Source organism: Anolis sagrei, chromosome Y (assembly GCF_037176765.1).
Source record: "Anolis sagrei isolate rAnoSag1 chromosome Y, rAnoSag1.mat, whole genome shotgun sequence".
In the NCBI taxonomy this organism is placed as follows: Eukaryota; Metazoa; Chordata; class Lepidosauria; order Squamata; family Dactyloidae; genus Anolis; species Anolis sagrei.
Genome location: NC_090035.1, coordinates 28492671 through 28516252, shown reverse-complemented (window position 1 = coordinate 28516252; position 23582 = coordinate 28492671). Strand labels below are relative to the sequence as shown.

The 23582-nt window shown below is 42.1% G+C and overlaps 1 protein-coding gene across 1 annotated transcript in view; it reads right to left on the bottom strand.

Annotated features, from left to right (window-relative positions):
• Positions 1-23582, bottom strand: part of LOC137095076 (syntaxin-binding protein 4-like) — a 152578-nt gene that overhangs the window by 104339 nt on the left and 24657 nt on the right. The window contains exons 3-11 of the mRNA XM_067461284.1: positions 17315-17410; positions 16257-16326; positions 14035-14109; positions 11055-11140; positions 10484-10610; positions 9786-9927; positions 8214-8320; positions 6729-6882; positions 4455-4527 (exon numbers count right to left, since the gene is read on the bottom strand). Of these exons, the coding sequence (XP_067317385.1) occupies positions 4455-4527; positions 6729-6882; positions 8214-8320; positions 9786-9927; positions 10484-10610; positions 11055-11140; positions 14035-14109; positions 16257-16326; positions 17315-17410 (930 nt within the window). The remainder of the gene's footprint in view (positions 1-4454; positions 4528-6728; positions 6883-8213; positions 8321-9785; positions 9928-10483; positions 10611-11054; positions 11141-14034; positions 14110-16256; positions 16327-17314; positions 17411-23582) is intronic.

The window sequence follows — 23582 nt, the reverse complement described above, 5'->3', positions numbered from 1 at the left end:
GCTCCACCTTCCCTCAGGAAAGATCCTAATACCACCCCTTTTCTAAATGAACCAATTTGGTGTACAGGAAGACTACTGATGAACAAATATTCAGCGGGGCACAGCTGATAACAAGGCAGTGTAGGTATTTCAAAGGAAATCATTTCCGGTTTTTGAAAAAAGAAGGCTATAGTGATCTACGGGACGGTGCTCTCAAAATCAATCTCTGGATAGCCCAAAAGTGGCAGGTTGGCCTTCAGAAAGACCAGCTTTTCCAACGCAAGGGGGTCGAGCAAGCTACGTTGGAGAGTGACGACATCTCCTGCCAGGCTGAAGTCCCTCTCACTCTGCATGCTAGTAGGTGGACAGCTGAGAAATTTACGTGCGACGTTTGAGAAGTCAGGCCATGCCTTGCTTCGGGAGGACCAGTAAGACAATTGATCGGTGGAGAAACTCTCCTGAGGCTCCTCAAAGTAACAGTTTACGGAGTACTCGGCCAAGTATATCTTTGCCACCTGGGCCGACAAAGATGTTCCTTCCTCTGAAAGAAAAGCGATGCCCTTCTGTATGAAATTTTCCTCGCACTGCCCTACCATCATTCCTTGTTGGTGGCAAGGTGGGGCTATTGGAATCGGCGCTGTCATAACCGCTGGGGTTCTGGGGAGTAACGGCATCGACAATTTGCTCTGTTTCCCCACCCTCCGAGAGTATTCTCCTCTCACGAGCGAGACAAGTTCTGCCTTCCACCTCGGGAAATCTTTGGGGCAGACAGTGTCCTTGATGCAAGGGTCGCAGAGTGCTGCCAAAACATGAGTCTTACTCTCCATCAGCGGGAGGAGACGTTTACAGAGGGCGAAAGTCAACTTTCTGACCACTTCCTGGGCCTGTGGAGTCAGGGACCCAGCCATAGAATGCAATGTACTGTGTCCACCCAGCATCTCCAAATGCCTCTTCAACCATAAGATGACAGGGAGCACCTGGCTGAGTAGAGCTTTCTGGCCTGAAAGGGTCTCGGTGGCTATTTTAAATGGTTGTAGGATCTCGACCAGCTGAGCGATGGTCATCCACTCCTGGTTGTTGGGGACCAGCTTGTTTATCGGAGCCGCGATTGACAGTGAGATGGCATGGACTACCCTCTGTTGCTCCAGCATGCGCTCCAACATCTTGTAGGTGGAGTTCCAGCGGGTGGAGACATCCTGCACTAACCTGTGTTGTGGGAGGCACTCCAGGGTCTGCCTGTCACACAGTATTTTTGCGGACTTTGTGCTACAGTGGAAGAAGCCCGCAATTCTGCGGCAGCGGTCAATGAGGTGAGTGACAGCGGTGGTGCTTCTTGTCTTCGGACCCCTTGAAGCCATCTTTTGCACAATTATGCAGCAAGTGCGCCATGCATGTGACGTTTGTGAAGCCCGCACTTCCAACCACCCGGATCATGTTCCTTCCTGCGTCTGTGACCATGAATCCCGAGTTACCACTGGAATGAGTATGCCGCATCCAATCTCTCATCATGTCTCGCAAGTACTCAGAGATGGTGTTGGCCCTGTGATCCGTATCTCTAACCTCCAGGGACAGGAGGGCCCATTGATGACCTGAGGCGAGGCAACCCTCCGTTTCCCACCAGTGAGCGGTGAGGGACAGATAGGAATGCCCTCCTCCCGTGCTGGACCAAATGTCCGAGGTAAAATGTACATAGACGGGTCGTGTTTTGTTCAGCAAGGTTCTGAGGCGTTGCTTGCATCCCTCGAATAAAGCTGGAATGACAGTTCGAGAGAAAGTTTTGCAAGTCGGGATGTGTTGCCATGGTGCCAGGAGGTGAACAAATCGGCGAAAACCTTCCCGTTCCACCATACGGAAGGGCTGGTGGTCTAGAGCCATCATCTCTTCCAGGCAACGTGTTATTTCCTTCACTGATGGCTGCTTCAATCCAGATCTCACTCTTGTAACTGGCAGGCCCCAAGCATCGATGGTTTTCTGCATGGGGCCTGTTGGTGAGGTTGGAGTGCTCTGTGTACTGCTGCATGTGCTGCCCCCTTTCACTGCGTCTAACTTTACATTTGGGTGGTGTCTCTTCATGTGCATCCTTAGCCCTGTTGTGGCAAGATGCCTCACATCTTTTCCTCTGCTGACGCTCACACCACAATGCCTACAAACTGCCAGAGTGTCCTTCTGAGCATTGACGTCATAATGATCCCAGAGGAGCGATCTCGGCCTACCCACACGCACTACAGGTATAATGCTTGTGTTTGGAGTGACTGTGTTTGTGGAAGGGAGTGGGGTTGGTGGTGGTTCTTCTACCTCGCCCTCCAGCATGCAGTCCTCCTTTGGATCACTAAGTCCCAAGGTGGAAGCAGAATCCATGTTGTCTTCCTCCCATCCCTCAGACACGTCCTTGTCATCCTCCTCCTCTTCACAACCAGTGGTAGTTTGATCAGAGGTACTTTTTAGGACATCTGGAGCGCAACGTTGAGATTTTCGAACTGATGAAGAAGATTCTGCCATCTCACAGTTTGAGAGAGCATTTGTGTCTGTTTCAGTAGCCATGTCGTTGGTTGAATGTTCCCTCCTTCTCGATGTGTTCATCATCATTCCCCTGCTTTTCTTATATGTTCGTGATACCCACACGGAGCCCTTGTGTCCCGAAGAGCTTGGAAGGAAACATTTCATAACACAAGTCAAAGGCAAAGGCTGCTAGCAGTGGGTGAGGTTTCCTCAGAGTCTTAGAACGTTTCAGATTGTAAGTAACTGCACTCTAAGGGGAAACCTTATCAACATAGGATGTACTTTAACGGCACTAGGAGTGAGGGGTACAGGCCAAAATACCAACTAAGAGGGAATGTAAGGCAAGGCAAGGAAAATGTAAGGACCAAAAAAAGAGGAAAATTGGATTGACCCCAAGGGCCAATTTGCCCTCAGTCAGCAGGTGTAACTACTTTGAGGTAACAGAAAAGCAAAGGACACTGTTTTTTGCAGAAGGGATTGACCCCTAGGGCCAATGAGCCTGCAGTCAGCGGTTGTAACTGCTTTGAGGTAACAGAAAAGCAAAGGACACTGTTTTTTGCAGAAGGGATAGACCCCTAGGGCCAATGAGCCCGCAGTCAGTGGTTGTAACTGCTTTGAGGTAACAGAAAAGCAAAGGACACTGTTTTTTGCAGAAGGGATTGACCCCTAGGGCCAATGAGCCCGCAGTCAGCGGTTGTAACTGCTTTGAGGTAACAGAAAAGCAAAGGACACTGTTTTTTGCAGAAGGGATAGACCCCTAGGGCCAATGAGCCCGCAGTCAGTGGTTGTAACTGCTTTGAGGTAACAGAAAAGCAAAGGACACTGTTTTTTGCAGAAGGGATTGACCCCTAGGGCCAATGAGCCCGCAGTCAGTGGTTGTAACTGCTTTGAGGTAACAGAAAAGCAAAGGACACTGTTTTTTGCAGAAGGGCTTGAACCCTAGGGCCAATGAGCCCGGAGTCAGTGGTTGTAACTACTTTGAGGTAAGAGAAACGCAAAGCACACTGGTGCTTAAAGAAGGAATTCACCTTCTTGTATTCAAATACAGAGTGTATTCTTGATGATTGCCAGGGAGAAATCCCCTTGGCACAAAAAAAAGAAAGAATAATAATAAGTTATAACAATAATAAATAAATAAATAAATAAATAATAAAAGTTATTATTAATAAATAATAACTTTTATTTATTATTTATTTATTTATTTATTATTGTTATAACTTATTATTATTCTTTCTAAAAATAATTCTTTATAAATAATAAATATTATTAATAAAAGAAAATATTACTAATTAAAGAAAAACAAATTTAATTAAAAATGCTTCCCCTCCCCACACTCAGGTAGGCACAAGCCACAGCCACAGCAAGGGACTGGGAGGCAGACTACAAGCTCCCTGCCCCCAGCCCCCAGCACTCCAAAGCCAGAGCAGGAAAACTCCCAGTTGCAAGAAAGCCCTCCTTCCACCCTCGCTTCCCTGGCTACAATGCGGCCACGCGGAACGCGCAGCCGCTTTTAAAGGGCAATGGCCGCCCTTAACAAACCACGCCCCACTACCTGTCTACTTTTGATTGGCTCCCTGCACTCCCAGCGTCCTACCATCTTTGACATCACTTCCGAAACTGGTGGAAGTCGTTTCAAAGATGGTGGATGCCGCTTCGATATTGGCAAAACACTTCTTGGTTCTAGAAACGCCTCAAAATCGCTTCTAATTTTAAAAAAAATAACAAAAAAATAACAAAATACAAAATTAACGAACGAAACCACCCAAGCCTACTATTTATACTTGATTCTTCCCATTGTAGGCCAAAATAAGACTTACCTCTACAAATCCTCATACATTTTTTTTAGCCTAAATTGGCCTGTGAGGCAAATAACAATGTCACAACCCTAGTCATATTATGAACCAAGATGGGCTATGCCTCAACCACCCTGGTTTAACCCTACAAAGCATCCCCTGAATAGGAGAAAAACCACTTACCAGATATGGTGAATTCTGGAGGGCAGATATCTGGTGATGGAGAAGGCACTGGAAAGGGACTGTCATGTCTGCTCTGGAAAAGAGAAACGTAACAGAGGAAATGAAGGTGAGAGGGAACAAGAGGGCCTAAAATTCATGAGCCTCTCTTGCCCAACAAGATGAAGACAGCCTCTGAGGATGCTTGCCATAGATGTGGATGTAACGTTAGGAGAGAATGCTTCTGGAACATGGCCAGACAGCCCAGAAAAAAACCAGGATCCAAAAGAGCATGGTTTGAACAATCCTACTATCTAAACTGGTGGAGTCCAACCTTTGGTCCTCCAGGTGATTTGGACTAAAACTCCCAGAATTCCTGACATTAGACAACTGGCTGGGGCTTCTGGGAGTTGGAGTCCCAAAAACCTGAAGAACCAAAGATTGGACACCACTAAAGCCCCCTTGTATCCAGCCTGCAATTATTTCTTTTCTCTCATCCTTCTTATCCTTCTCTTTCTTGGTGTAGATTTGACTCCTTCTTAGGAAAATCTCTGTTACCAAAAGCAGTAAGACATGGCCAAGATATTTTACTGCCTGAACTGGACTGTTAAGTAGCAAAATGCCCAAAGCCAGCCAATTTGTGTTGGTTTTGCTCAAAAGACAATGGCCAAAGGCATCTGGTTCATTTTGTTGAATGGTATGGCTGATCCTAAAAGAGAAATGGCCTGTCAAGGATAACTCTAAGCTTCGCCTGTTTTTCCTATGACTTGTTTGTGAACAGAAGCACCTTCCAGACTGAGGAAAATTAGCATAAGGTGAGAAGGAAACTGTTACAGCATGGATAGCTCTCACCCAAAATGCTTGGGACCAGACCCCCCACCTCATCCCCCACTTTGGAATACATGTATTTTGTGTATATGTACTTCATGAGATCTTTTGGTCTAAACACAACATTAATTTATGTGACATCACTAAATGAAGATAAAAAAGCCATCAAGGAGTAAAGCAGATCCATAAACCAGGAAAACATCAAACAGTAATATTAGTTGTCAGAATGAGGGTTGAAAGCAACAAAACTACCAGGAAGCGTTGTCTCCAGACACCAGGTGCTTAAGTCAGTCAGTGTCTCTTACTTAATAACTTCTGGAAAAATTGCGACCTCTCTTTCTTTCTTTCTTCCTCACTCAATTAATTATGGTAATGAACCTTCAACATCTGCAGCACCTGTGACCGATTGATGACCAGGTGAGGGATTTTTTAAGGATAAACATTAGAAGTAGTCATTGTGTGCTTTTGGATTTTGTGAAAAAATAAATAAGGATGTGAGTAAACTACAACTCCCATCACTATCTGTCATTGCCCCCAAATGACACCAGTAGTTAAAGTTCTTCATGTTGAGTCCGTGTACTACATTTGGTCCAGATCCATTTGGCTCAGATCCATCGGTGGGAGTCATAGTGCTCTCTGGATGTTTTCCATATTGGAAAATACATACAAACATAGATACAGGCAGTCCCTGAATTAAAAACATCTGACTTACACACAATTCCTAGTTAAGAATGGGGCTGAGACAACAGGGAGTGAGAGGAATCTTCCCCTTGACAGGGAAATCCACTCCTGGAAGAGTTATCATGGGAAAAGAGGTATCCACTTTTCCCAGCTTTATCTCCAATCCTTGCTGCCACAACAAGCCAAAATTTTCAAAACCCAATGATCAAAGTGACAGAAAATGCTGTGAAATCTTCTGAGCATGGGCACAGACAGCAAAAAAACCAAAAAAACAAAAAACAAAACATAGGGTGTTAACTCTTCCCTATGCAATCCAAAGCATGTAGGTGTGTGTGTGTGTGTGTGGAGTTACACTTAAAATGTATCTGTTCCAACTTAAATATGACTTTAACTTAAGAACAAACCTACAGAACCTATCTTGTTCATAACTTGGAGACTACCTGTATGTGTGTATATACACACACACTTTGATTTCTATAGATGTATTACAGTCTTGTGCTTGAAACATGTTTGTACACTGAGTCATCAGAAAACAAAGGTGCCACTTTCTCAGCTAAAACCTGTGGATGATTTTGGAGTAGTCCAGATTTTGGGGTTCCAAATAACAGATACTCTGCCTGCAATGGCTACTTAATAAAAATCGGACTCCACCAAGGAGAAGGAGAAGGCAAGCAGAACCCAAATAGGTCCACACAGCCACTTCCACAAGCTACTCATCTGGAAGGATTGCAGACCTGAATTAAAGGAGATTTTCCCATGGACAAAGGGTGGGATTTCAAAGGTCTTTACCTCGGGGGACCTGACGTGGACTTTCAAGCGGCAAGGACCCAAACCATTCCCAATGACCTTCGTTGGGGAGGAATGGATACTGTTGTGAGCCAAGAATCCTGGATGCAACTGGACCCGTCCAGGAATGAAGGCCACTTCAGTGTTTCCCTCGTGTCTGAAGAAGAAAAAAAGAGCCAAATTATTATGGTGGTGGTAGTGGTAGATGAGGAGGAGGAGGAAGAAGAAGAAAATGAGGAAAGTGGAAACATTACCTATCCAGGATGGCTGCATAATAATGCCTCTTTCACACTGTACAATTACAGTGAGACCTCAATTTCCAGAGTTATATATTATATATTTTTGGTCAGATTGTGATTACCTGAGACCACAGATATGACCAAATTACATTACATTGCTTGACCTCTTATCCCAGCAAAGTATTGAATTGCATTGGGGGACCTACACATTCCTAGAGATGTATCTTCTTTAGGAATTTGACCAGTCCTCCCATGTAACTTGATGGTAACTTTCCAGGCAAACACACCATAGAATCACCCGAAGGTCCTATCAAATTCCTGGACAGACCATTTGGCCTCGGGGAAGTGAAAACATGGATAAGGGTCCCATGCTTATGGGGGGGGGGGCAGTCTCATTATATAGCACTATAGTCTACCTTAATGGCCATGGTAATAGACAGCTTAGTGCAGTGGTTTGAATTGAAGACTGCAACTGTGATCAGGGTTCAAATCTTGACTTGGCCATCAAGACCCACTGTGTGATCTTAGGCAAGTGACACTCTCTCATACTTAGAAAGAAGCAAAGGCAAATGCCTTTCTGCCTTGTGGTCACCATAATTCAAAAAATGACTTCAAGGCACACTACTACTACTACTACTACTACTACTACTACTCATTGGTTGAGAATTCAAGATGTATGCCTGTGCTTTCAAGTTGTCTGTCAACTTATGGCAACCCCATGAGTTGAACATAGGGATTCTTAGGCAAGGGATATGGTTTTGCCAGATCCTTCCTCTTAAAATCCAGCCTACAGTACCTGGGATTCATTGGCAGTCTTGCACAAATGCTAACAGGGCTGCCTCTGCTTAAACTCAAAGATAAGACAGGATCTGGCATCTTTAGGGAATTTCAGGAGCCTAAGCATTCTTTCTGTCTTACTCTAAGCTGCTGATACCAGCATCCCATTTGGATCCCTTCTACAGTGTCCTCTATCCCAGGATGCGATCCCAGATTTTCTGCTTATCCCAGATTATATGGCAGTGGAGACTCATACAATCCAGTTCAAAGCAGTTAACCTGGGATCAGATCCTGGTGTAGAAGGACAGTGTAAAAGGGGCCTCGGGTAGGAGCACAACATTTGGGTGAAATCACAACATTAGCATTATGTGGGGTGAATGTCTTTGATGAAAGCTAACTCTGAAATGATCCACTGGATTTCTGCAGTGCTCAAATACTCTCATGGGTAGTGTGGTCAGGATGCCATACTTACCTGAACTTTGTCTTGGCTAAGATCCTTTTGGCTTCTTCGTAGGTGGCACCCACCAAGGAGTCCTTATTGAATGCAATGAGTTGATCACCGACCCGCAGACGCCCGTCCTGCAAGAGGAAAGATCTCTATGACACCCATATAATAGGAACAAGGAGAAGGAAGGCTGTCAGGAACGAAGATTCCAAATCAGAAGAGGACAGGCAGTGTTGCCTATTTGTTCCATTGATACTAAAATTGGCTCAAATCTCATTCTATAATATGGTGCAGTATAACGATGTCCTGTACAGGAAATGTCAAAATCAAGCTTTGCTTTTTGGATTTCCAAACCTATTTTCACAGCATGCATGGTGTTGAATCCATGGGTGCAGAATTTGTGGAGACAGAGAGCTGGTCTTATTTCTTCTCCCCAGCTCTATATGGAGCTGCTGTCCATGGTCCTGACTCACCACTCTTGGTTCTCTGTATATCAGATCACTGTAAATGCCTCACTTTGCTCCTAGTGGTGCAATAGGTTTAAACCCTTGTTCTGACAGGACTGCTGGCCAAAAGGTCAGCAGTTCAAATCCGGGGAGTGGGGTGAGCTTCTATTTGTCAGTTCCAACTTCTTATGCGGGACATGAGAGAACCCTCCCTCAAGATGGTAAATTTTCTGATGACAACGTTTGATAATTATAGTCACGTTCTATTCATTTGACTAGGCTTCTTCTCTTTCACCAGTTCTTCATGCCAATGGGATTGCTTCTTATTTTTGGTTTTTCAGCCCAAATGTCTTTGCAAGTTCCATTTCCCAGTCCTTAATCCATCAGATAAGCAGGATCTTCCTATACTATTACAGCACTTCAATATCACTTTAACTCCCATGGATCCATCCTGCAGAATCCAGAGGCCAGCAGTTTTGTGAGGTATAGTAAGACCATGGAATTGCAGTTTTACTTACCAACATCTGGAGGCAAATTGTTTTCCTAGGCATTTACTAGATCCTCCAGGTGATTCTATATGCATCCATGAGAAGTTACCATAGATATTCATCGGAAATCTAGAAAATTCATAGTGAGAATTCCTCTCTAAGAATCTCTAGGTCATTCAACACAACTTTGTATCATGTTGGGACTGAATTTAATGGCATTCAGTCATATTGGTGGTTTCAGTAACTGCAATCCAGCTGGGATCATGACTTTCATGGATATGGGAGGCTCACTCTTTAGAATTCTTACTAGAAAGTTATTGTCTTATCAGACTACTGATCTAAAGACACTATAAGATTCAGATGCTATAAAGATGCTGGAAGGAAAACAGTGCTGGAAAGACAACAATAATAGCCAATGGGCACAAATATGGTGCTGGTTCTTGGAACATAGAGAAGAAAAAGCCTGCCATCCAACACAACAGATAACTTTCAGAAGCAATTTTCCAAAATTCTACTACAGGGTTGGATTTAGTTCCTTGGTTCCTCTCCACTGAACACTCTTCTTCTTCAAATTGTTTAACAACTGGCACTTTGGAAGAACAACTACAGCACACACACAAAAATATAGCAGTGTTAGATGATAGACATCCCAATGCTTGGCTCACCCTGAAGCAGTCTCCTTCTGCTTGTAGCTCTTGGACATAGACCATGGGCCCATCTGGCCTGTTGGCCCCTCCACCAATGGTCAGGCCCAAGCCAGAGGATTTGGCAATTGTGATGCTCTGGATCCCGGTTTCAATGGAGCAACTGCACAGATGAAAGGTAACAGGTTAACAGCAGCCACAAGAGAAATCCTGCATCAATAAACCCTGCATTTCCTCCAAGATCCTGTTGCCATCAGTGGTTGGACTTCATGGCTCTAAATAGAAAAAAGGTAGCTCTTCAGATCTCCCTGGACTACAACTGCCATAATCAAGGAAAGGATAATCATGACATGATGTCACATTGGAGAGGAGGAAAGCATGTTTTCTATTGCTTTAGACTAGGATGCAATGGAGCAATGGATTCAAATAGGAGGAAAAGATTTACTACCTAACCTTAAGAAGAACTCCCTGATGGGAAGAACTACTCAGCAATGGGATATCCTGCCTGTAGTGTGTGGAGTCTCCTTCTCTAGAAGTTTCCAAAGAAAGGCTAATGCCATCTGTTGAGAGTGCTTTGATTACATTGTCCTGCATGGCAAGGGTGACTGGGTGACTCTGGAGGTCTCTTGCAGCTCTAGGATTCTATGAAGCATGATCACAAATGGGTAAAAGATTTCAGCCAACTCTTTAAAACTTCTCTAAAGCAATATGGCACGTACTGTGAGAGTGTGTTTGGTGAATGTCCTGGGTTTCCGATCAGTGGTCCATGGGAATTGGCTGGGCTCAGCAACAAAGGACTCTGGGAACAAGATGAGGACCCTGAGGATGTGCTTTCCAAATATCTACCTAAAGAACAAGATCAAAAACAGTGGTTTTAATATGATTACCCAACACATTTTGCTGAAAGACACTTATTGAAGGATGAGTGATAGTTGACCAAGGGCCTGCTCTTAACACATGTTTATATATCTGTGGAGGTTGGGAACAACCTCCAGTTACAATTCATGAAATGATTTGAGTGATGAATGATTCTCAGGATTCAATTTGATTATCTGGAAAATATAGGAGCTATATTTTGGAGATAGTCCATCAGGTCTTCCAGGAAATTTTGGAGAGCAAAGCTCAATGTCCATAAGACCAAAACCCTTGTCTGCTTCTTGCTCTTAACATTTGTTTAATGGAAACATGTCTTTGCCAAAGCAGAGCCCACCCTGCACCAGAAGCATTTTCAGTTTCTGAAGGGAGCCAATCGATGTGAACTTCACTTTGATCAAGATGGCGAAAACTCACCTCCGCCGTGGAGGGCGGGCGAACTGCGTGCTGAACCAGTGTTGGTGTGAGAGCCGTATTTCTCCAAGAGCTCGGAGAACTCTCTCCTGAACAAGAAAGAAAATGTCCATGTTACATTTGCACCCCACTTTAATAAAATAACCAACTACACCGTTGTTTTCAAAAATGCTTCAAAATATGTGCATGAAATATATCCAGACTTTTCCTCCCCTTAGTTTAGTTTCTAGGTAAAACAGTAAGTGAATGGGAAAGGTCATATGGAGTGCACACACAGCTGCATCCTGCAATACACAATGGCCAGAGAAACAGCATTGTGCTTCTTTCAACACAAACTAGATATCTTCATGGATCATCCCCACAAGCCAGGCAGGGAATCAATAGCTGTCTTGCTTCATCCGTCTCTAGTCTCTGATCCATATTTCTCTATCCTTGACTCTGAATACTGGACTTGACACAGTTTTGAAACAACCCTCTAGCAAAATGGCACCCAGCCCTTAGTTGAAAGTGTTGGTGCTACAAACCACAAAATCCTGTTAGCTAAAATACATAGCCCTAGGTTGCAGTGGGAAATGTATGAAGACATTTGCAAATCTGGGTGGTATCTTATCTAAGCTGATGAACAAAATAATTAGCCCGTTATATGGCCAAATTCAATAGGCATCAGCATTTTTTCTGTGTATTTTAATTTGTGTATTTTGTAGAAATACATTTTAATATGCCTATTTTAAATAATGTTATGGTGGTTATGTGCTATGAGCGATGTTGTCATGAGGAGAGCTGGATAAGTAGTAAAAATATTAATTATTATTATTATTATAAGAACATTATAACATATTATTATTAATTATAAGAACATTATTAATTATTATAACATTATAATAACACCGACATTTTTAAGAACATCAGCCCTGGTCTTGTCTTACTCAACTGCTGAGTATGCCTGCCCTGTTTGGCACAAGTCTATTCATGCAAAGCAGTTGAACATAGCACTGAATGAAACATGCAGAATAATCACAAGATGTCTCAAACCTACACCTCTTGATAGACTCTAAGCCAGTGGTTCTCAATCTTTCTAATGCCATGTCCCCTTACTATACAATTATTTTCATTGCTACTTCATAACTGTAATTTTGCTACTATTATGAATAGTATTTTTGCTACTATTATGAATAGATAATGTAAATATCTGATATGCAGGATGTATTTTCATTCATTGGACCAAATTTGGCATAAATACCCAATATGTCCAAATGCGAACACTGGTGGAGTTTGGGTAAAATAGACCTCTTGACATTTGGGAGTTGTACTTACTGGGATTTATAGTTCACCTACAGTCAGAGTCCTTTGAACCCCAACAACGACAGAATTGAGCTAACCTTCCCACACAGAATCCCGTGACCAGTAGGAAATACTGTGTTTTATGATGATCTTTGGCAACCATTCTGACACCCTCTAGTGGCCCCTCAGCTTGAGAAAGGATGCTATAAGCTAACTGGCATTGCCCCCGCTGAGCAATGGGAAGTTGCTGCTAACTGTGAGAGGAAATAAGGTTGAACACTGTGAAAGTCATCCACTGCATGTCTATCAGCCTCCTCCCAGTAGACTCAAATCAAGGAAAAGCTACATGAGAACCACTACTCCTCTTAATGTTCCCTCTGGGCAGCTAAACTGGGAAATCCCAATGGGATGGTCCCCTACAAGGTTCTCCTCCAGGGGCAAACCAAGATTGGGCAACTTGGAAGTCCATAAACAGACTTAGAAGGGAGTTGGCAGATCAAAAGACAACCAGGCAAAATGACACCGCCTAGAAGAATAATTCATCTTGTGCGACTGTGGAGTAGAACAAACAACTCCACACCTGTATGCTTGTCCACAATGCCCTGCCTCAGGAGGAAGTATTGTTTAAAGCTACAGACAATGTGGTCGCTGTTGCCTGGTTTCGGTCAAAAATTATTAAGCCACTTGTGCTCCTTCTATTTTTATCAGTTCTATACTTATTTATCCAATGCTTTTGACACAAAATAAATAAACATCATCATCATTTATTCCCAGTTTGATGGGAATTATGTTGCCTTTCATGTAGCTGTTTAAAGATAAGAGCTGCAAGAAGAAAGTGACACAAGTGACACAAAGGCTAATGGCAGAATCCTACCAGAGAGTTGGAGGACTTTCGGTTGTAGTAAGTCCTCAAAGCTCTGGGTTCAGGTGGGTAAACCTGGCAATCTTTTATTCTTCTCCATTCATTTTTTTTTAAAAAAATCTCCTCTTCTTTTCATTAAGTTCATGAAAAAAATGTGTCAATTTCAAAAGCGCATATAAAAAAATTCCAACAAAATACTTCCCAAGGTCAGAATAATATTCATCTAGCTCTTCTGCCAACCTAGCTTTTTGAAAATATGCAAATGTGAGTAGATCAATAGGTACCACTCAGGTGGGAAAGTAATGGCGCTCCATGCAGTCATACTGGCCATATGACTTTGGAGGTATCTACGGACAATGCCGGCTCTTCAGCTTAAAAATGAAGATGAGCACCAACCCCTAGAATTGGACACGACTAGACTTAATGCCAAGGGGAAATCTTTCACCTTTACCTATTTTCAGATCAGCACTATACTGCAAATAAGCTGATTCCTTCCTATTTGTTTTCTTCACTCTTCATATAAAGATTGAAAACATGATGGTATGGAACATCCTAACTTTAGTATTCAATATTCATATTTTGACCCTTCGGGATCCTGTCTAATTACTCCATAGCTGCCCTTCCAAGTCCTAGTCTTCTTCAGATTTCCTGACCGCAGAATGGAGGAATACAAGGGAGAGGAAACTACTTTAGTTTTCCATCCAAAACAGGACAACATAGTTGAGGATTTGTACTTCCATCCTTAATGCACACTTTGTTCAGAAGTTGAACATAATAAGATATATTTTAGAGCATACATTCAGAAGACAATTTCCCAGAGGGAATAAAACAACGTCTTACCGGGCATCATCATCACGGGTGATAAGAAGGCGCATGTGGTTGGTGGCTGAAGCTGTCCTGAGAATATCCACAGCCCTATGAAAAGTGAAGGGGGAGAAGAGATGGGGGAACTAAGATCGATTCCACAGCACGCAGTTCTTGCACTTTGATACCATATTTACTGTTGCAGTTCCACCTTAATACATTTCTTGAGCTCTTAAACTCTATAGTTGAGAGGAGTGCACCAGACAAATCCTTTAGCAACTTACAAATCCCAGAACTCCATGGAAACTAAGGCTGTCATATAATGCTATTTCAGAGTGTAGATTACCTGCATTGAACTGGATTAGATGACAGTGAAGATTTGTACAATCCAGTTCAATACATTTAATCTGCATTCTGAAATTGCCTGATATGGCAGTATAGATCCAGCCTTAAAGTGGTCTCAAACTGTGCAATATTTTGCAAAGGCATGACCTTTTAGAGATAATAACCTTTTGGAAAACCAGAAATCTCCATAGCCTTTTGGAAGTGTGACCCTTTTGGAGATTAATTGGCATTTACACTATTTGGAATAAGCATAATCTTTTAATAAAGTATGTTCTTCCTGAGAAGAGTTAAACATTTGTTTGAGTAAATCTCATCTTTAGTGGTAAATATCCACTAGCATTCATGCAAGACAATTTAGGGTTCTCAGTTGTTAGACTGATATGCCTAGTTTATTTCTCTGAACTGTTAGGAACAAAGGTATTCCAATACACAAAATATACAGCAGATCTCCAGAAGTGTTATTGGTATAAATAATGAGATTTATAAATCATCAAGAGACCAAAAAATAAGTAGTCCTCGTTAAAGGTAGCATAGTTGATTTACTTACAAACTTCATGTATTCAGCATACAGGTACATTTCTTATTGGTTCATACTTTAAACAATAAATTCTCTAAAGCATTCTGTTTCAGTCTCTTCTTTGTTGCATACAGACTAACACTCTCTTCAGTCTAATACATTACTGAACATTGACATAAAGACTGACTCTAACTACTGCATACTAACACTTCTGATGTCATAAACTGTACTGCTTCTGATGCAAACTAACTTCATACTTCTAAAATGGAGTCTGAGTCTGAATAGTCCCAGATCTGGTCATATTGTCTACAATCCCTCCCACAACCTCAAGCAACATAGAGTTAAGGGAAAACTGCATATCATACATACAATATAGTAAACAATCTGAATTATATACATAACAAATCATTACTATAGGAGGGTTGTAGAAGGTTGCTATTTCCAACACAATATGGATTGCAGCAAACCAATGACAGCTATTTATTTATTTATTTATTTGGTTAGGGCTCTGCCTTTCTCCCAAAGGATGCTGACTCAAGTTGGCCAATAACATTGAAACCAGTTCCGGAACGCCACAAAACAATGTCCCATTATTAAATACAGATTGAGTATCGCTACTTCAAAGTACTTGAGAACAGAAATATTTTAGATGTTATTCTTTTAAAAAGCAATACCAAAATATCTCAGAGACGGGACCTCAGTACAAACATGAAAGGGCCGGGCTTTAGCACAGCAGGTTAAACCACCAAATGCAGTAAATCTTGTCAGTCGAAAGGTTGACAGTTCAAAGCCTGGGTCAGGGTGAGCTCCTGACCTTTAGCTCAGCTTCAACCTACCTAACCATTTGAAAGCAAAATGTGAGTAGATAAATAGGTATCACTTGAAAGCAGGTATTTTAAGGCACCCATGAGGAAATACCAGAAAAATGCCGGATATTCAATCAAGGAGGAAGTTTAGGAACAAAGCTCTTCAGCAAGGAGATGGAGCGACAGCACCACTCCTGTGGCCGAAACCAAGCACAACCCTCTACGATGCCGAAGATGGGAAAAGCCTACATACACCTCTATCTATGTACAATTGCCTGTCTTGTCAGTGTATAACGGCATTGAATGTTTGCCACATATGTATGTTCTGTGATCTGCTCTGAGTCCCCTTCAGGGTGAAAAGGGCAGAATATAAAAACTGTAAATAAATCAAATTGGTTTATCTTTTGTAGCACAAAGGTAATTGTACACAATATTTTTACTAATCTTGTGCATGAAACAAAGTTTGTGTACACAGGACCATCAGAAAGCAAAGGTATCATTATTTCAACCATACATGTGGGAAATTTCAGAATTAGATTTTGAATTTCAGAAATTGAAAGAAACTCAGAGTCCTTTTTCTAATATCTTACCTCTCACTGGTGACACCAAGAAGGCTGTCTCCATTCACTTCTAAGATCTGGTCTCCTGACTGAAGGCGACCTAAATAAATACATTTTAAAAATTAAACTTGATCTGTGATTTGTTAAATGAACCCTGTAATAAAACTACCGTGGGAGGAGACAAACAAGAGATTGGGTTGTTGTGAGTTTTTCAGACAGTCCTGGAACATGGCCATACAGCCCGAAAAATTCACAGCAATCCAGTGATGCCAGCCATGAAAGCCTTCGACACACAAAAAAGAGATTGAAAGGAAGTTATTTCCTATTTAACTCCTCTTTAAGCACCATCTATACTGCCATATAATCCTTGTCAATACAACCCTTGAAAAAAAACCCTACGATTTGCATACATTTGCAAACCTATACACCAAGTCCTTGTTATCCATCAGGATTTTGGTTCTAGGATCCGCATGGATACCAAAATTAATGGACGCTCATGTAAAATGGGGTCCCTTATATAAAAGGGGAAAATCAAGGTATGCTTTTAGGGAATTTTTTTTAAAAAAATGTACCACGAATGGTTGAATCTACGAATACAGAGAGACAACTTTACATTTTACTCGTTGATCATATCTGTACTGAAATCATTTGCAAAAAGTCTAGAAAAGTGGTAACTAATTTCATGCTGGCTGGGGAAAACATTCCTATAGAACTGGGTCAAAACAATGCTGGACTTTTCAAAAACTTGAGGAGATTGAGTTTAACCCATCTGTCCCTCATATCCCAAAATCTAACTGTACAGTGGGTTGCTGTGAGTTTTACAGAATGTACGACCATGTTCCAGTAGCATTCTCTCCACACATTCTATGCACATCTATGGCAGGCAACCTCTGAGGATGCCTGCCATGGATGCAGGTGAAATGTCAGGAGAACATGGCTGTACAGTCTGAAAAACTCACAGTAATCCATTGATTCCAGCCATGAAAATCTTTGACAACACATCTAACCACACAGTTCCTCATTCTTCGTGGTAAGCTGTTCCTCAAATGGACTTTATTTTGGGAAACCTGTCAAATGAAATAACTCACCATCGACATAAGCAATGCCTCCTGGTAGGATCCGCTTGACATAAACTCCATATTCCTCTCCGCTGAGCTCTTTAATCCCACCGATCACTTTGATACCTTGGAAAGAAAGACAAATCCATTAGAGGGAGCCACCTCAACTCCAATGAAAGCCTTCAACAAGTGTTTGACTGCATCTGGTTTTGGAGTTGTATCATCCCCATTCTGTTTATTGATTACTAGCTAAACCTGATCACACTTCGCTGTGGCTCAGTCTGATACGAAATGAACGTGACAGTAAATTTTTGTGAAAATTGATTCATTGAGAAAACACATCATTCAATTCAATACCCTGCCTTGCGTTGTTGTGTCTATGTGGAATGAAAAGAAAGGGGAAAACAATAAGAGGGTTTTAACAGAAATCCTTTTTAATTGTAAACCTAGTGGAGTGACTACAATTTTTGGTTTGTCCATTTCTACATAAACATAAAGATCAGACAGTTTTCCAACTCTGGAGCATGCAACGTATAAGTGTCCCTGAGAGAAGCAATTGTTTTCTAAACTCAAACGCACACTTGCAAAGATTCGCCCTTGAGCTTTATTGATAGTCATAATGAAGGCAAGGCATATTGGAAATCGAAACCATTAGTACTTGAAAGCCATGTCAGTCGGTATGAGTGGTATGCCAATAGCAACCAATCACAGCTCAGCATTCATTTCTTATACTGCTGAGGTGAAATGACAGCTGCTCTGTGATTGGTTGGTTTTTCTAATACTGCTAAGGTAAATGGAAAGTTGCACTGTGATTGGTTGTTATTTCTTCTTTTGTTTAGGTGAAATGAAAGCTGCTCTACGATAGGTTGTTATTTCTTTTACTGCTGAGGTAAAAGGAAAGCTGTGCAGCATTTGTGTGCACAAGCTCAGTTTTCATTTCTTATATTGCTGAGGTAAAATGAAAGCTAAGCTGTGAGTGGTTGCTTTGGGCATCACAGATAACACTTTGTCTATTCCCGGACTGCTTGATTTACTCTAAATGCTCACATGTGAACAAATGAAACGTTGTGTCAAAATTTTATTTTACTATAAAAACACGTGTGTATTGGAATGCAACATTATGTCAAAATATCAAGTCAATGGACTGACTACTTTTCGAGTTACGCAGGCTGAGATTTTATATATACAGATATCAGTCTATGATTCCACTTGTATTGGCCTGGCTCTATCCCGTGGAGACCTGGGATTTAGAATTCTTGACCAGAAAGCTCTATGTTCTTCCAAGTGGTCTGTTGACTTATGATGACCCCATACATTTTATAGGTTTTTCTTTGGAAAGGAGGACTCAGAACTGGTTTTGCTCCTTTTGTTCTTTAAAGTACAGCCTAAGGTACCTGGGGTTTGTTGGCGGTCTCCCATCCAAAGACTAACTGGGGCTAACCCTACTTAGCTTTCACATTCAGAAGGACAGTGGTGCCTTTAGAGCATTTAGACACAGCTGCATTATAGAATGAATGCAGTCTGACACCACTTTAACTGCCATCGCTCAATGATATGGACTCAGGGGAGATGTAGTTTTACAAAATCTTTAGCTGGTGGCTCAACAAACTACAACTCCCAGGATTCCACAGCAGTGAGCCATAGTGGTATCAAACTGCATTAATTCGACAAACTAGATGAGAGCTTTCCAAACTATATGTCGTGGGTTGGCTACAGTGCACAGGTTTGCTATGCAGATATAATCAGAAACTTTTCAGTCTATGTGGAATAAGCAATTCATAATACATTGATCTATCTATACACATGATAAAAGTGAAAATATGTATGTGTGTATGTGGCTGGGATGTCCATTTACACAAGCTCCAGCCTCCACAAACAGCTATATCTCCCACCACTCAGAAGACATCAATAGCCCTTCTTCCAATGCAGCAGGCATGTAGCTGGGGGGGGGGGGGGTTAGGGGGCTTCAGCCCCCCTGAAATTCTCATGGTGGTCCACGAGAAGGCCTTACTGGTGTATTATTTAAACTGTTATGTTTATTCATGTCATGATCTGATCACCATACTCAATATATCCCATATGCATGGGGGTATTGGGGTAACAATACAAAAGGTTTGCTAGGATAGACCCTCTTTCGCTCAGACTCAGCCCCCTTCTCGAATCACACTCAGCCCCCCCCCCCCAATCAAAATCCTGGCTATGGGCCTGCAATGCAGGTTATAGTGAGTTCCATGAACATGTACAAGAGCCCTGCCAATGTCCTCCACAAACACCATACTGCTCACCACCCAAGTGAAGGCTTTCATACAGAGACAATTTCATCCTAGATTTTATGTTTTTCCTCCATCACAGACATCCCAGAAACAATGGAGAGTGTTTCTCTCTCTCCATTGGTATGGAATTTGCATGATCCTGTCCACTGCCTCTTCCATAACCCCTCCCTACTTTTTCCTATGGGACACAGCAAACACAGAAGAAATGACCAGCAATTGCTCATACTGGAGGGGGTTTGGGGCCTAACTCAACATGATGGAAGTTGTAGTTCATCCTGCATTAAGACAGAGCACTGTGACCCCCACCAACAATGGATCTGGACAACATTTGGCACACTGAACCCCAATGACCGAGGCAAAATACTGGGGAGGTTTGGGAGGAATTCATCTTGATTTATAGGAGTTGTAGGTACTGGGATTTATAGTCCACTTGCAATCAATGAGAATTCTGAATCCCACCAATTATGGACCTGGAACTAACTTGGAACAAAGAACCCTCATGACCAACAAAGCATACTAGCAGTCTTTGGGTGGATTTATAGGGGTCGTAGTTCACCTACATCCAGAAAGCACTGTAAGCTCAAAAGCTGATGGATCTGGACCAAACTTAGCATGTATTCCTGATATGCCCAGATTTGATTACCAGGGGAGTTTGGGAGAGATTAACCTTGAGTTTTGGGAGTTGTAGTTCACCAACAACCAGAGAAACTGTGATCACCACCAGTGATGGACCTGAATCAAACTTGACCAACTGAACATCCTGGAGGGGTTTGAGGGGAACTGACCTTCATTTCTGGGCATAGTATTTCACCTACATCCAGAGACACTGTGACCACAACCGACAATAGACCGGGACCAAACTTGGCACAAAGAACCCCCAAGACCAACTGAACCTACTGGAGGGGTTTGAGAGGACTGACTCATCATAGTGGGAGCTGTAGTTTATCCTGCAGCCAGAGACCCCATGGACCCCACCAATGATGCATGTAGAGAGCAAATTTGTCCAACATGACACACTTTAAGCACTGATGGAGTTTCAGGGGATTGACCTGGCTTAATGTGAGTTATAGTTCACCCACAACCTTATGCATTTTGTACAATAAAATCAAAATGACTTTTTCAAATAACCTGGGCAATACCATGTACCCAAGCTAGATGTAAATATATATACATGGGAAGTTTTCATAAGATAAATTGTCTCCCTAGACCAATTATTCTCAACCATCCTAATGCCGCAACCCCTTAATACAGTTCCTCATGTTGTGGTGACCCCCAACCCTAACATTATTTTTGTTGCTACTTCATAACTGTTGTGAATTGTAATGTAAATATTCAATATGCTGGATATGCAGGATGTATTTTCATTCACTGGACCACATTTGGCACAAATACCCAATATGCCCAAATTTGAATACTGGTGGGGTTGCGGGTGGATTGGTTTTGTCATTTGGGAGTTGCAGTTGCTGGGATTTATAGTTCACTTCTAATCAAAGAGCATTCTGAACTCCACCAGCAATGGAATTGAACTAAACTTGGCACATAGAACTCCCATGACCAACAGAATATACCGGGTTTGGTGGGTATTGACCTTGAATTTTGGAGTTGTAGTTCACCTACATCCAGAGAGCACTGTGGACTGCAACAATGACGGATCTGAACCAAACTTGGCATGAATATTCAATATGCCCAAATGTGAACACTGGCGGAGTTTGAGGGAAAAAATAGACCTTGACATTTGGGAGTTGTAGTTGCTGGGATTTATAGTTCACCTACAATCAAAGAATATTCTGAACCCCACCAATGATAGAATTGGGCCAGACATCCCACACAGAACCCCCATAACCAACAGAAAGTACTGTGTTTTCTGGTGGTCTTTGGCGACCCCTCTGACATCCCCTTGTGACACCCCCCCCAGGGGTCCCGACCCCCAGGTTGAGAAACACTGCCCTAGACATTTCGTTATTACAATTTATTGATGTGTCTATCTCTTATAAAGGGTTAGTTTAACCTCTGGTTTGCTAGTAAAACTGAATTACTATGTCACAAAAAATGATATGTGTCCAAAAAGGTGTGTCAAAATATGAAATGTTTGGATAGCTCTGGTCTAGGTACACCACCAAGAGCTACAAATCCCAGGATTTCCATAGGGTGCAGTCATAACAATGAAACAAAGTGCTATAATGGTACAGAGTTGAAAGAGACCAGGATTATTTAAGGAAAGCCATTTCAGAGGCAAACAATAATGCAACAAATCACAATGGCCTCCCCCCCCCCCCCCCCACCCAATCAACTCAAGTTGACAAAACTGGATTTGTCTCCAAAGGAAATGCAATCAAAATGGATGTTTACAGACATCAGATCAATTGATGTGTCCTTTGTTCCTTATCATGAATCTATGAAATCTGAATCTGTCAAACAAAATAGGAGCCTCCAGTGGCACAAGGATTTAACCCAGGCATGGGCAAACTTTGGCCCTCCAGGTGTTTTGGACTTCAACTCCCACCATTTCTAACAGCCTACCAGCAGGACTGCTGACCAAAAGGTTGACAGTTCCCATCTGTCAGCTCCACCTTCTCATGTGGGGACATGAGAGAAACCTCCCACAGGATGGTAAAACTGTTAATGTAAGATCAGTGTAATGTGAATGTTTAAATGTAATTTTGTGTAATGCCTGTGAATGTAACCTGATTGCATACGCAGAGAATGTATTGACTCTGAAAGGGTTAATCAGTCAAACCTCTAATGAACTGTAAAGATATGACCCTGAGTGTGCCTGGAATGCGTAAGGGAGGATCCAGAGATAAGATTTTGTTCGTCCTTCTTACTTCGGTGGTTTGGCTTGTTTCTGTTCTTTTTGGTTGGGTGTCAATGCGAGTGTGTGCTGTATATTTGCTCTACTCAGTAAAGCTATATGTTTGCTTTTACTAAAGTCTCAAAGTGCCCATTCTTCTAAGCTTCAAAGCTTCTGTCACACTCTGACAAAAACATCTGGGTGACTGGGCAACGTCCTTGGAGATGGCCAATTTTGTCACACCAGAAGTGACTTTCAGTTTCTCAAGCTGCTTCTGACATGAAAAAAAATTGGAAAAAAAGTAAACCAATGATAAGGTGTTGTTGTTGCTGTTGTTGCTGTTGCTGCTGCTGCTGCTGCTGCTGCTGTTGTTGTTAAGCCTGTGATTCTTTCGATTTTCAGCTACCTGTCTATTCTCTGCTCAAAGCACTTCTTGGAGGTTCCTAATTTGATTTCTTCCACTTTGAGCTCAGTTTGCAACAAGTAAAAGAAGAAGGAAGAGGAAGAGGGAGGAAACCGAGACATTTGTAAAAGCAGCTGAAATCAGGACAATGGAAGGTATGGAAATACCGGTATTTTGCCATTCATTTCAACCTTTTGACTCTTATGGTCCCGTTAGAAAGCATGCCAGATAGTTGCATTGCATCCCTGTTGAATACACAGGTAAACTATACGCTAATTCTTTCCAGACAAAATATTTCAGCCTCTGTGTGCCACCATGTACAGCTAGGGTGTTTTAAACCAGAAATAAGAAGAAAAAGAAGAGTACATACAGAAATACTGGACCACTCAAACAACCACCATGTCAGACTACACAGAGAAGCCATTGAAATCCATAAGCATGTGGACAATTTCAACAGAAAGGAGGAAACCATGAATATGAACAAAATCTAGCTACCAATATTAAAAAAACCTCTAAAATTACAACAGCAAAACAACAGAGAGGAAGCAAACAAGGACATCTAATCACCTCTCAACAAAAGTTTGCTCTAGGCAGTGTCAGGCCATTATATACTAATCAAGGTGGTCAGTTGAAACATTCACACCTAACTCCAGCAGACAAGAGTTCTTTGTCTCACCCCGGTCATTCCACAGATATATAAACCCTTTTTCCTAGTTCCAACAGACCTCACTACCTCTGAGGATGATTGCCATAGATGCAGGTGAAACGTCAGGAGAGAATGCCTCTAGAACATGGCCATATAGCCCAAAAAAAATCTACAACCCAGAGTAA